The following is a 14,446-nucleotide window of genomic DNA, read 5'->3' on the forward strand; positions in this document are numbered from 1 at the left end:
TTTTTTTAATTTTTATTTATTTGTGATAGTCACAGAGAGAGAGAGAGAGAGAGAGAGAGGCAGAGACACAGGCAGAGGGAGAAGCAGGCTCCATGCACCGGGAGCCCGACGTGGGATTCGATCCCGGGTCTCCAAGATCACGCCCTGGGCCAAAGGCAGGCGCTAAACCGCTGCGCCACCCAGGGATCCCTTCTCTTGGCTTCTGAAACATGAGCTCCCTGACCCCAGTTCATCCAAGCACATGGGCATAGTTTTCCTTAATCTCTGCAGAGGTGTGATTTGAACAGTTGTCAGATGGCTTCCAACTGCATAACTGAATAATAAAAGCAATTTTGGCTGTTTTGAAGGACTAGACAGTAGACTTTAATCTTCAAACTTGATGGACTTGGAAGCGTTCCTGTCAATATAAAAGATTTTGTCTGGAGTGGAGGAGAAGCCGAGGCCAGCACCATGCTTGTACTTCCAGCTCATGGCCTGATCATAGTCCTGCTGCAGGTTCTGCTGCAGGGTGTCAGCTGCCTTCTTGTTGAGAGCCATGTTGGGCCTTCCAATTGTGTTAGGGGGTGGCTGAATGAAGGGGACATGTTTTTAAAGCCACCCATAAGTTTGAGAAATTTCAATTTCTGTTCCTTGTTTTCAAAACCAGCAGTATCCCACTGGCCAAACTGAGTTCCCTAGTCTACATGTGCCTCATCCATGTTGCCTTTCTTTTCCAACACCACTTCTAAGTCTGTGTCAGGCTCCTCTTCCCAAGATTCTACTGCTACTCTTCTCTTTCCCCTTCTTCCCATTCTTCTTTTTATTCCTCTTCAGAGCTGGTTCCTCAATCCCTGGCTGCTCTGTCTTTTTCTTGGACTTCATTTTCTTCTTTGCAGGGGGTTTGGGGTTATATCCTATTGGGATATATTCTGGAGCCTCAATTTTGACTGGCTTCTTACTTCCTTTCCTAGGGCTTCTCTCTACGGACTTGGAGTACTCAAGGTGCCCTGGAGAAGTATCTCCCTTCTGGTAGATTTTTTTCTTCTTCATCTTCACATTGCATTCTCTGGGCTCCCCTGCTTTCATTTCTGCCCTGAGGTTGCCTGCTCCTCGCTATCCTTCCCCACTGAACAAGTGTATAGAGCATCCCCAAACTCACAGAACCAAGCATCCTTGGCTGAGGAGGCTGTAGCCTCCTGGGCCTTTTCCTCCTTCTTGTGTTTTTTGGGTTTCTTGCCGACTCTGGTCACCTCCTCGTCCTCTCTGGAGTCTGGGGAGGTCTTCACTCTTGAGGCAGGGGGCATGGCCAGAGGCCGTAAGGACTTTGTCTTCTTTTTCTTCTCCCCACCTTGGAACTCAGATGAACCAAGAGCCTGCTTCCTCTGTCCATACAGCACGTAACACAGTCTCAGGTTCTAGGTACTCCTCACAGAGGGTGCTGTGGCCCTTCTTTTTCTTCACTAGAGGCATCTCAGATGCCTGCTCTAGGACCACACCCTTTGAGGGGGATGTGGCTCTTGTGGAACAGATCTCACTGAAATAATTCTCAATGTTTAAAACTGAGTATTGAGTCTCTGGTTCTTTGACCACCTTCTTCTTCTTTTTCTCTGGGAGACCAAGGCCCAGGTCTCCTTTGTGGGTTTTGGTGATCATTTCCGTAGGCCAATCTTCCCAGCCTCCATGTGAAAGCCCATATTCTTATTTTCTCAATAATTTGCAATAATCTTGTGAATCACATTCTCTCTTTTTCAAAAGATTTATTTATTTATTTATTTATTTATTTATTTGAGAGGGGAAGAGAGGGAGAGGAAGAGCAAACAGAGGGCGAGGGAGAAGCAGACTCCCCACTTAGTAGGGAGCTCAATGTGGGACTCAATCTGAGGAACCCACGATTGTGACCTGAGCCAATGACAGATACTTAACTGACTGAGCTACCCAGGTGCCCCCCATGGATCATATTTTTTGAATTTCTGGTACTTTCTAATTGGTCCCACTGGCTTATCTTCATTACTATATTTTTATTAATTCTTTGTAAGTCACTTCACTTTAATTTTTTTTCAGGCATGACTTGGCTATTCTTTTCTTTCTTTTCTTTTCTTTTCTTTTCTTTCTTTCTTTCTTTCTTTCTTTCTTTCTTTCTTTCTTTCTTCTTCTTTTTCTTTCTTCTTTCTTTTTACTTATTTGTATACATTTTATAAGTGTTCCAAAGTTCCTATTGAGATTTTGGTTGGAATAAATGTAGTCACTAGATCAAGTTAAAGAGAATTGAGAATTTTATAATATTGAGGCTAGCAAAAAGCATGGTTTCAATCTCCATTATTTCAATTTCAATGTTTTCCAAAAAGGTTATTAATTTTCTTCACAAAGAGTTTGTGCGTACTTTCTTAGGTTTACTTTTAGGATTATATATTTCATAATTATAAATGATATCTTTGTAAAATCATATTTTTCCCTAGATAATATCTGTTAATTTATAGAAACTCTGTTGACTTTTCTATATTGATCTGGCATCTTCCAACTTTACCAAAGGCATCTAGTTTTGTTGGATAGGAAGAATTATGTCATCTATTAAGTGTTTCACTATATCCACTCCCATTCTGGCTTGAGCTCTCTCACTTTAGGATGCCTTATCACAGGCAAAGGATGTCAATATCTCTAACCTAGACTAAGTCTCCCTTAATGTGAACTATTTAGACTCTGCCTGTCAAGGAAATGGCATTTGGAATGTGAGAGATTTATGAAAATTACAAGGCAATTACAAAAATACTTCCTAAATAAATACCTTTCCTGGCTAGAGAGAACAATTTTTCCCAGATGCCATGTTTCCATGTGGATCTCAGGCAGATGGTGTAAACTTAGAGGATAATAATAATAACAGCTAATATTGGACTCTGTGCCAATGGCTGTTATAAGGGTTTCATATGTATTACCTTGTTTAATCTTCATAACAGCCCTCATGAAGTAGATTGATATTATTCTCTATATTTTATAGCTGAGGAAACAGGATCATAGATATTAAGTAACTTACTCTACATCACTCAGCAAAGCAATCTGTAGAGTCAGGATTTGAACCCAGGCTCCGAAGTCTATACTCTTCAACACTGTCATAGATTGTCTCTCTTAATTTTGGCCTGAGTCTCAAGACTTTTGCTTGAATCCTGTTTCTTGTTCACTGTGAGGCATCCCTCTCTGTTCTTGGATTTCTCATCTAGAATGTAGGACTAATAAAGATATAAGATATATTTGTCTGCCTTGCAAGGTTGTTTTGAAACAGGAAGACACTGTTCTTGAACTAGGCTTTCAGAAAAGCCAGAAACAATGGAAGAATGTTAGAAAACTGTAGGGAAGGTCCTCTTGTACAGAAGGTGGACGGCAGCCATTAGAAGGAATAAGTAGAATGTATTGGAATGATCAGCAAAAGTGGCCTGACTGATGTTACTGGTCTTTATTAGGGAGGAGTAGAATTTATGGGCTAGGCCCATTCTAACATGTTTGTAACCATGAATGCTGAGACAGGATTTCTACACAGGTCTTGTCTTGTATTTTATTTTATCTTTTCCTTTTCTGTTTTCTTTCTTTCTTCTTTCCTTTCTTTCTTTCTTTCTTTCTTTCTTTCTTTCTTTCTTCTTTCCTTTCTTTCTTTCTTTCTTTCTTTCTTTTCTTTCTTTCTTTCTTTCTTTCTTTCTTTCTTTCTCTTTCTTTCTTTCTTTCTTTCTTTCTTTCTTTCTTTCTTTCTTCTTCTTTCTTTCCTTCTTTTTGTCAGCAGCCTTATTATAATAATCTTTCATGTAATTAGTGACAGTTATTAAATCTCTCTCTTGAGGAGAAAAGAATGGTTTCTGTGCCTGATTATACATGCCATGTTGTTTGGATTTGTGCCAGAGAGGAATATAAAATGCTTCCTGGCATGCATGCTCAGAAATCTATAAGCATACCAGATTCTCCTGGAAGCTGGGTCTGAGGCTCCAAACCAGAGGAGGGTATATGTATGCAAGAAGTGGGAGCTGTGCCTACAGCATACCAGGTTTCTTTCAGTTCCCCACATCCACTTTTATAGCCACTTTGCCATTGCTTAACTCTTGTGGCAGAGAAGGGTATTTCAGTGACCTGTATCATAGGAAAAGTTCATTTCCTCCAATCCCATTCTCTTTATTTTTTTTTATTGAAGTTTGATTTGCCAACGTATATAGTATGACACCTAGTGCTCATACTATTCTCTTGTCTGTGTTTTGCCCTTTTGCTGAGATTTTTGGCTGGTGCCTTCATAAAACAGAGGCACATTAGAGGGCCCTGCTTATGATTAGAGTTATCTGAAAAAGGAAGGGGCTGCCTTGGGAAATAGCAATCTCATCACTTGTTGTATTCAAGCAGAAGGGCTGGGCAATTGCTGGCAGCAGATGTTGTCTAGAAAGTTTTTGTGCTGATTAGGGGGCAGGGAGTATTATGGACTGGGTGACCTGCTATTTCCTTTATAACTCTGATTTGACGTCTCTGAGATTAAATTATTTAATGGGACTGGCAATAACCGTTCACTTTCTCAGAGGAGAGCTCACTTTTTTTTTTCTCTCTGGCTGACTGAATTTGACCTTTGAAGATATTGAGGTGACATTTAGACAATATTGCTTACTCCTTCCCTTCTCAGAAAAATCATACTGCTCGAGCCAGGGGTAGGCTGACTTTCTGTGACACTGCTTAAGCCCCTGTTGAATTCTTCATGGGTGCTAAGGCATCACGCTGGGATCTGAGAGAGCTGGATGTTTATGGCACCCCTCCTTTAAGAACTACTAAACCTCTTGCAGGGATAGGCTACTAAAGATGTTGAAGTATGTACCAAGGGATGAATTAGCATGAGTTTAACATGTGGAACAATGAATGAATTGTAGTGGAACAATGAATTTCTCTGTATTATGTGTATAGGTATATAAATACATGAGGGAAAGTTAGCAAAAATTATACAAATCAATTTATAACCATAATTTCCTTAGGAAAGGTAGAAATAACTAGGATGAGGTGTAGTCAAAGGAGAACTTTCACCTTATCTAGACTAGTCTACCTTTTTATTTTTTATAGAGATATATCACATATGCCAAAAACTTATCATTTTAAAGTGTACAATTTAGTGGGTTTTAGTATAGTTGACCCTGAACAACATGGGTTTAAAACAGTATAGGTCCACTTACACATGGGATTTTTAAGATAAATATAGTACAATTCTGTCAATATACTTTTTATGCTTTTCTTATTTTTTCTCTAGCTTACTTAATTGTAAGGATATAGTATAGTAGATGATACATACAAAATACAAAATGTGTGTTAATTAACTGTTTATGTTATGGGTAAGGATTCTGGTCAATAGTAGGCTATTAATAGTTGTTTCATTTTTTAAAAGATTTTATGTATTTATTCGTGAGAGAGAGATTGAGAGAGAGAGAGAAGGAGAGGGAGAGGCAGAGACAGAAGCAGGCTCCCACAAGGAGCCCAATGTGGCCTCGATCCTGGATCCTGGGATCAGGACCTGAGCTGAAGGCAGACACTCAACTCGCTGAGCCATCTAGGCATCCCAATAGTTAAGTTTTAGAGTCAAAAATTATACACAGATATGTTTACTATTTGGGAAGTTGGCACCCCAACATCTATGTTGTTCAAGGGTCAACTGTATATTCATTGTGCAACAATCACCACTATTTTTTCCAGAACATTTTCTTCACTCCCCAAAAATAACTCTGCAACCATTAGCACTAACTCCCCATTTACCCCTCTCCCAAGCCCCTGGAAACCACTAATCTGTTTTCTGTCTTTATGGATTTGTCTATTTGGGTTATTCCATATAAATGGTGTATATAATATGTGGTTTGAATAAATAAATAAAATCTTTAAAAAAAAGGTTGTGTGTCTGGCTTCATTTACTTAGCATGCTGTTTCTGAGATTTATCCATATTGTATCTTATTCCTTTGTATTGCTAAATAGTATTCTATTTTGTGTTTGTGTGTATGTGTGTGTGTGTGTTCACATACAAACCACATTCTGATTTATCAATTTATCAGTTGAAGTTTTGGATTGCTTTCACATTTTGGCCATTATGAGTAATGCTGCTATGAACATGTGTATACCAGTTTTTGTGTGAACATGTATTTTCAGTTCCCTTGACTATATACCTAGGAGTAGAACTGCTGGTTACATTATATGGTAACTATACATTTAAATTTTTGAGAAATTGCTAAAATGTTTTCCACAGTAGTTTTACCAATTTACACTCTTACCAGTAGTGTATGAGAGTTCCAATTTCTTCATATCCTCATTAACACATGATATTGTCTTTTTTTTTATTATAGCCATCTAATTGAGTGTGAAGTGATATTTCATTGTGATTTAGATTTGTATTTCACTGGTAGCTAATGGTGTTGAGCATCTTTACATGTGTTTATTGGCCATTTATATATCTTTGGAAAAATGCTCAGATGCTTTGCCCATTTTTAAGTGGATTATTTTCCTTTTTGTTGTTGAGTTCTTTATATTCTGGATACTAGATCCTTACCAGATATAGTATATGCAAATATTTTCTTTCATTCTAGGCATTGTTTCACTTTCTTGATGCTATCATTTGTAAAGCAAAATTTTTAATTTTAATAAAGTCTATTGTTTTCCTTTGGTTGCTTGTGTTTCAGGTGTCATATGCAAGAAACTATTGCCTAATCCAAGGTCACAAAAATATGCTTCTGTGTTTACTCTGACATATTTTATGATTTTAGCTTTTACATTTAGGTCTTTAATCCATTTTGAGTTAATTTTCATATATAGTGTGAGGTATGGGTCCAAGTTTATTCTTTTGCATGTGGATATCCAGTTTTTCTCACACACCATTTATTGAAAAGACTGTAAGGTTCCCCTTTGAATTGTTTTGACACCTTTGAAAAATATCAATTTAGTGTAAATATTGAGTATTTCTGTACTCTCATTTATTTTGTTGATCTTTATATCTGTTCTTATGCCAGTACTACATTCCCTTGGTTACTAAAGGCTAGTAGTAAGTTTTGGAATCAAGAAGTGTGAGTCCTCCAACTTTGTTCTTTTTCAAAATTGTTTTGGTTATTTGGGGTCTTTTGAATTTCAGTATGACATTTAGAATCATCATGTTAATTTCTGCAAGCTGAGAGTTTTGATAGGGATTATGTTTAATCTAAATCAATTTGCATAATAATACCATTTTACCTATATTAAATTTTTTAATCCATGAACATGAGACATCTTTTTATTTAGTTAGGTCTTATTTACTTTCTTTCAACACTGTTTTGCAATGTTCAGTGTACAAGTCTTACACTTCTTTTGTAAAATGTAATCTTGAGGAATTTTTTCTTTGTGATGCTACTTAATTGGGATTGTTTTCTTAATTTTATTTTCAGAAAAACAATTGACTTTTGTATATTGATTTTGTATCCTGTAACATTGCTGAATTCATTTATTAATTATAATAGGATTTGTGTGTGTTCCTTAGGAATATATATATATATATAAAATCATGTCATATGTGAATAGTGTTAATTTTTCTTTTCTGAATGTTTTTTCTCCAATTGTGCTAGCCCTCAGTATAGATGTTGCATGGAAGTGATCTTTGTTCTTGATTGTAGGATGAAAGCATTGAGTCTTTTACCATTAGTTATACATTAATTAAGGATGTTCCATAAATTTCTATCAGCTATTTGAGAAACTTTCTTCCTATTCCTAATTTATTTAGTGTTTTCTATTTTTTTTATCATGAGAAGGTATTGGATTTTGCCAAATGCTTTTTTTTTTGTCTATTGAAATGATTATGGTTTTTCAAACCTTTTTTGCATTAATAATTATATATTACATTGACTGATTCTCATATGTTGAACCAATCTTGCATTCTTGGCATGAATTCCATCTGGATTTTTAAAAATATATATATCTTACTGGATTTGGTTTGCAGATATTTTATTGAGAATTTCTGCATTTCTATTTTTTGAAAGTTTGTGAAAGATTGATTCTTTAAATGTTTGGTGGACTTCGTGAGTCATGCCAACTGATCCTGGCTTTTTATTTTCTTTTTCCCATGGAAGAAGTTTTTAATTAGTCTTTACTTGCCATAGGGTCTATTCAGGCTGGCTATTTCTTCTTCAATTATTTTCTGTAGTTTTTATGATTCTAGGAATTTACCGATTTCATTGGGTTATCTAATTTTGGCATACCATTGTGCATAGCATTCTCTTTAATCCTTTTTATTTTTTTAAAAATATTTTATTTATTTATTTATTTATTTATTTATTTATTTATTTATTTATGAGAGAGAGAGAGAGAGAGGCAGAGACACAGGCAGAGGGAGAATCAGGCTCCATGCAGTGAGCCTGACATGGGACTCGAACTCGACCCCGGGTCTCCAGGATCATATCCTGGGCTGAAGGTGGTGCTAAACCGCTGAGCCACCCAGGCTGCCCTCTTTAATCCTTTTTAAAAATTTTGTTAGACTGGCAGTGGTTTTTACTCTTTTATTCCTAATTGTAATAATTTGAGTCTTCTCCTTTTTCTCTGTTTTCACTTTTTACAAACCAAAAGTATTCCTGTATCTATTATGTAACATAAAAAATAGAGAGAAAAAAGGAAGGTACATAAAAAATAGAAAAGAAAAGTATATTAAAATGGGGATCTTGGTAGGTTGGTAATTCCCTGGCATTATTTTTCCTGTATGTGCCCAGGTTTCTTCATCAGGAAGTTGAAATGTTGGTTCATTTTTGCTGAAGTGGTTGAAAGTCTCTGTACTCTATTTTTTACATGATCAAGTGTGGGATTAAAGACCATAGTTGGGAATATTTGTCGACAGAAAATAGACCAGTTTGGGAGAAGCCAAGTATTCCTGAAGGACAGAGTAGAAACTAAGGATGGAAATGCAAATTGAAGCCAGATTATGGTAATGTTTGAATTTCAGGGTAAAAGATTTGGACTTGGTAATGGGTAACTATTGAGGATTTTGGAGTGTGAGAGTAGCCATCAAAGTTATAGCCAAGGGGATCCCTGGGTGGCTCAGTGGTTTAACGCCTGCCTTTGGCCCAGGGCGCGATCCTGGAGTCCCAGGATCGAGTCCCATGTTGGGCTCCTGGCATGGAGCCTGTTCTCCCTCCTCCTGTGTCTCTGCCCCCCCCCCCTATGTCTAAAATAAATAAATAAATAAATAAATAAATAAATAAATAAATCTTTAAAAAAAAAGTTATAGTCAAGGAAATTGGCCTGATAGTGGTATATGGGAGGTAATTAGAGCTGGTAGATAACCTATGGGAATCATCTAGGGAGTGGGGGCCATGACAATGAGAATGGAATAGGAAGAGATAAGAACCAGAGATATTCTCTGATTTGGAAAGCATTCCCTGGAACCAATGAGGCAGGAGAGAGGAGGGAGGTGTTAATAGCTCATCCTTGTGTCTCTAATAGTTAGAGGTGAAGTAAAGAATAGATACAAAATAGGTTTTTGTTCAATTGAGTTGCATTAACCCAGCTTTGCTTTGAGTTCAATAAAGGTTGAAGAAAATAGTCTTCAAGTACTCTGAGAGGATTTCCTGGAATGTCTTCCAACTTGCCAGGCTCTAGACATTGCCTGTCTGGACCCTACCCCCACAGATATCTTGTGCTCCTTTCTACTGGAACTGTTCCAGAGAGTCATCTCATTCCAGCCATCCAAAAGCCAGTATTTTGAATTGACTCGTCTTAAACTCCTGAGAAAAAAAATAAATGTTTTGTTTCATTTTAAATCTCTTAAAGACCTGCCTATGGAACCCTTTTTATAGCAAAGTTTAGCTTGCTATATGAAAATCTGGGAAAAGCTAATGAATTATTATAGGATGAGTCCTTCATTGTTTCACATAGATGACATCATGTATATGTTATGCTTCCTTCAATGCCTTAGAATCACCTTTTTGAACAGATCTGTTCCTTGATTAATCATCCCTTATCATTGTCTATTGCTGGTATTAAAGAGCAACTGTTAGCATATTGAAGACACAAAGTTGACCTTTGAAAGATGGAAAGAGATTTCCAATAGAACATTTGGAGGATGATAGGTTCTGAATGGAGATGGATTTTTGCACATTTGGCTGTGTATGAAAATTTATTAAAAAGAGATGAGACCTAATTGCTTTGGCCTGTGGCAAATAAGTAGACTATATTGCTGGTGACATTTCTAGGTTTGTTGGGTGATAACCATACCCCTCATCCTCTGTGAGGCAAAAAGAGGGGAGAATACACAGAGTTGAGAAATAACTACTGTTCCTTTAGCTCCATCCCAAAGCCTCTGACCTCCTAAGGCCACTCACCAACAGGCCTTTCTGATGGCAGAGATAGTGTTGCATCTAAATTGATTGATCTCAGCTTTTTTTTTTATTTATGATAGTCAGAGAGAGAGAGAGAGAGAGGCAGAGAGAGAAGCAGAGAGAGAAGCAGGCTCCATGCACCGGGAGCCCGACGTGGGATTCGATCCCGGGTCTCCAGGATCACGCCCTGGGCCAAAGGCAGGCGCCAAACCACTGCGCCACCCAGGGATCCCCGATCTCAGCTTCTTGAGGCAGGAAAGTGGAAAAAGCTGGGGGTGGTTATGGAAGGGAAAGATGGATTGTTGATTAAAACTGTTGAGACAACTCTTTAGCTCTTTGGCTAATTCCCCTGGCAGATTTTACCACTCTTCCTAAGGTTCCACCCTTCCTTTTTTCCTGACCCTCTCTCCTTCCTCCTTCCTAGGACCAGGGTGAAATGAGCCATCTCCCTGATGTAAGCCATCATCATAGATACAGAAACATTTCACTCAGCCTCCCCAAAGGACGTTTTCCTGCATCCCTTTGCCTTTATGTGTTAGAATGTATAGTTTCAACACTTACCAATTGCACCCATTTCTAATGATTTTGATAATTCTCAGCTCACCTAAGCCCAAGCCCTTCTTTACTCTTTTCCTGTTTTCCTTAGAACCAGAGGTATAAAGATGCTAGTATAGTGGTTAAGACGTAGGCTTTGAAGTCAGACCACCTGGTTCCTATCCTGGTTCTTCTGCTTTCCTAACTGAGTGACTTGGGACAAATTCCTTAATTTTTCTGAGCCTCATTATTCTCTTACATCAAATAGAGGTAATAATGGTACATGCCTAGCAGGACTGAGTAACACAGTTCATTGAAAGCTCTTGGCATAGTGGTTGCTATATAGTAAGTGTTCAATCAGCTGTTGCTGTTATGTGGTATGGAAATATTATGTCATCTTTACTCCAACTTTGTAGATGTAGAGATCATTACATACCCGAGGCATTTTATAGTAAAATTTTAATAATTATGTACATATTTTGATGTAAATAAACACTGAAGATCCTGTTTTCAGGATACTCACACCAGTATTCAACTTTGGTCTCCATGCTCATAGGTGTTGTGTTTGATCCAGCTGTGACATATACCCAAGATATATAGCTTAGTCTTTTTTTCTTTTTGATGTCAGCTGGGCTACCTAGATATGTTCAAGCATGAATGAGTTCTGTTTGCCATAACTCTTCTCTGAAATCTTAGACATCTTATCCTTTCAGATATGATTTAATTGTATCCTTCTCCATCCTCCATTTTACAGATATGTCATGAGAGGCCTAGAGAGGATTAAATTCCTGCATAAAGCCAGCAAGTTACCCTAAAGCCAAGCCTGGCATTCAATTTACAGGGGCCTCTGGTTGAATGTTCTCTGAATACTTGAAGAATTTAGTTTATCATTTTTCTACTTGACTAGAAAATTTTCAAAGAAGAAAACTACTCTATTATTATTCTTTTGCCTGCTTCCACAGCTCTGGGTGAACCAGGAGGATGGGGTGGAGGAAGGGCCCAGTGATGTGCAGAATGGGCACCTGGACCCCAACTCAGACTGCCTCTGTCTGGGCCGGCCACTACAGAACCGGGACCAGATGCGAGCCAATGTCATCAATGAGATCATGAGCACTGAACGTCATTACATCAAGCACCTCAAGGACATTTGTGAGGTAGGCCCAGCTGTGATAGTGTATGTGGGGGTATCCAGGGTGGGGTAGAGGGCATTTTCATGAAGAACCAACAACTCTCCTGAGCTGTACCTGTGACAATTCCAAGATATTGGAAAGAGCAGCTGGACTGGCCTCCTACATTCTGCTAAGTGGGTGAAACAGCTCCCTTGGAGCTTCTCAGTCCTTATATCAGTTTCTCTCTTTCTTTAACTTTTCTCTTTCATTTTTATATTCCTTCTCTCTCTATCTTTCCCTGATTCCATCCCCCATCTTTTCTTCCTTGAATCTCTACCTTTATCCTATTGGCTTCTGATTTGGTTGTTACCACACCATGTAAAGGCCTGACCTCATTCATTAAAGCAAATCACTTCTTCCTACAGCTTGTGGTTCACAAACTTGAATGTGCACTAAAGTTTCTGGAGTGGCTTGTTAAACATACAAATTCCAGCCCCTTCTGCCTCCCAAAGTTGTGAAATCTCAGTCTGGGTAAACCACAGGCATCTCTATATTTAACAGGCATTCCTGGTGAAACTGATGTTATTGGTCACCTTCTTTCACTTGAAGAACACTGGTTTTAGGTTTGAGCAGAAAAGAGCTTAGAGGAGGAATCTATAGGAGATAAAGACTGAGTAGACAATTCTAAGCTCCTTCAGTATATGCCACTTAGCTCCCCAGGAGCTGTGGCTCCACATTCCCTAACTCCATCTCTTCCATGTCTCTAACCTGAGTAAGGAGACAGCCCTTTTTCTCATTCTCTCTTGAGCTCATGGGACTAGTTGACATTTTCAAAAGGCATTTTACTAAACAATAACATGGGAATACCAATGGGAAATAGCAGAAAGAATGTTTCTAAAAGATTCTCTCTCTCTCTCTCTCTCTCTCTCTCTCTCTCCCTCCCTCTTTCACGCACACACACACACACACACACACACACACTAGCATTCTACTTGACTCAGAGAAAACTCTACTTTGAATATGTTTATCCTCTTTTTTCCAGATGAGGGGTCAGGTCAGAACTTTCTGTTCTTTAAGTGCTATTGAAGCCAGGGCCCACTCTGGAATCAATAGTATAGCTTTAAAACTTGTTCTTGTTTCTTTAGAATATTGTTACCCAATAGAACTTCCTATAGTGATAAAGTACATCTGCATTCTCCAACAGAGTAGCCACTAGCCAGCCATCTGTGGTTACTGAGTGGTTGAGACGTGGCTAGTATGATTGAAAAATGGGATGGAGTTTTTTTTGTTTTTATTTTTTTAATTTGAGTTCAATTAGCCAACATATACTACATCAGTATTTTCAGATGTAGTGTCCAATAATTTATCAGCTGGATATAACAGTGCACATCACATGCCTTCCTTAATGTCCCTCATCCAATTACCACATTCCCCCACCCACCTTCCTTCCAGCAACCTTCAATTTGTTTCCTATAGTTAAAAGTCTCTCATGGTTTGTCTTTCTCTCTGATGACTTCCCATTCAGTTTTCCCTCCCTTCCTCTATGAGAATGCAACCTGGTACAGCTACTCTGGAAAACAGTATGGAAATTCCTCAAGAAGTTAAAAATAGAGCTACTCTATGACCCAGCAATTGCACTACTAGATATTTACCCGAAAGATACAAATGTGATCCAAAGGGGCACCTGCACCCCAATGTTCATAGCAACAATGTCCACAAAAGCCAAACTATGGAAAGAGCCAAGAAAAAAAATAATAAAAAAAGGAAGAAGTTGAGATGTCTATCGACAGATGATGGAGATATATATACATACACACACACACACAATGGAATAGTACTCAGCCATCAGAAAGGGTGAATACTTACCATTTACATCAATGTGGATGAAACTGGAGGATATTATGCTAAGTGAAATAAGTCAGTCAGAGAAAGACAATTATAATATGGTTTCACTCATATGTGGAATATAAGAGAAATGGAATTTTAAATTTAATTTTAAATTAAATACACATGTGACTAAATGGCACCCATGTTGGACAGTGCAGATCTAGAAAGACCAAGGCCAAGGATTATGGGCCTTAACTTTCTTTACCTCAACTCATTTTTTCATCCCTTCCAGGAAGGTTAAACATTATCCCCACTACCCCATCCACGAGGCAATAAAGTAGAGTGGAAAGAACAAGGGCTGTAGGTATGTGGAATGCTGGCTGTCACACCCTGACTTAGTCACGTAGGCACACTGTGGCCTTGAACTTGCCCCTTAACTCCTCTAAATTTTGATTTTTTCTATTTTGTCCAGTGGGCTTCAGTATACCAAACTCTTAAGTTTGTTGATGAAATTAAGTAAATATATTTGTAAAAAGTTAGTTTTCCTTTTTTTCCTTTTTCATCTATTCACCCATCCATCCATGTCTCTCTTTATCTTTTCCTCTTCCTTACCTCCATACAAATAGCTAAATATTACCCTCTGAAATGTGCTATGTGGCATTGGATATCAAACCACTAAT

At 38.1% G+C, this 14,446-nt stretch overlaps 1 protein-coding gene and 1 pseudogene across 9 annotated transcripts in view; one reads left to right on the forward strand and one right to left on the reverse strand.

Moving 5' to 3' along the window:
* Positions 1 to 14,446, forward strand: part of ARHGEF9 (Cdc42 guanine nucleotide exchange factor 9) — a 211,907-nt gene that overhangs the window by 90,727 nt on the left and 106,734 nt on the right. For 8 of the 9 annotated variants that reach the window (XM_077889186.1, XM_077889192.1, XM_077889189.1 and 5 more), the window contains one exon: positions 11,793 to 11,984. The exons of the other annotated variant lie outside the window; for it this stretch is intronic. In XM_077889186.1, the coding sequence (XP_077745312.1) occupies positions 11,793 to 11,984 (192 nt within the window). The remainder of the gene's footprint in view (positions 1 to 11,792; positions 11,985 to 14,446) is intronic. 9 annotated transcript variants of the gene reach the window in all.
* Positions 364 to 1,641, reverse strand: LOC144309083 (lysine-rich nucleolar protein 1 pseudogene; annotated as a pseudogene).

The sequence above is a fragment of the Canis aureus genome, chromosome X, assembly GCF_053574225.1.
Source record: "Canis aureus isolate CA01 chromosome X, VMU_Caureus_v.1.0, whole genome shotgun sequence".
Taxonomy (NCBI): Eukaryota; Metazoa; Chordata; class Mammalia; order Carnivora; family Canidae; genus Canis; species Canis aureus.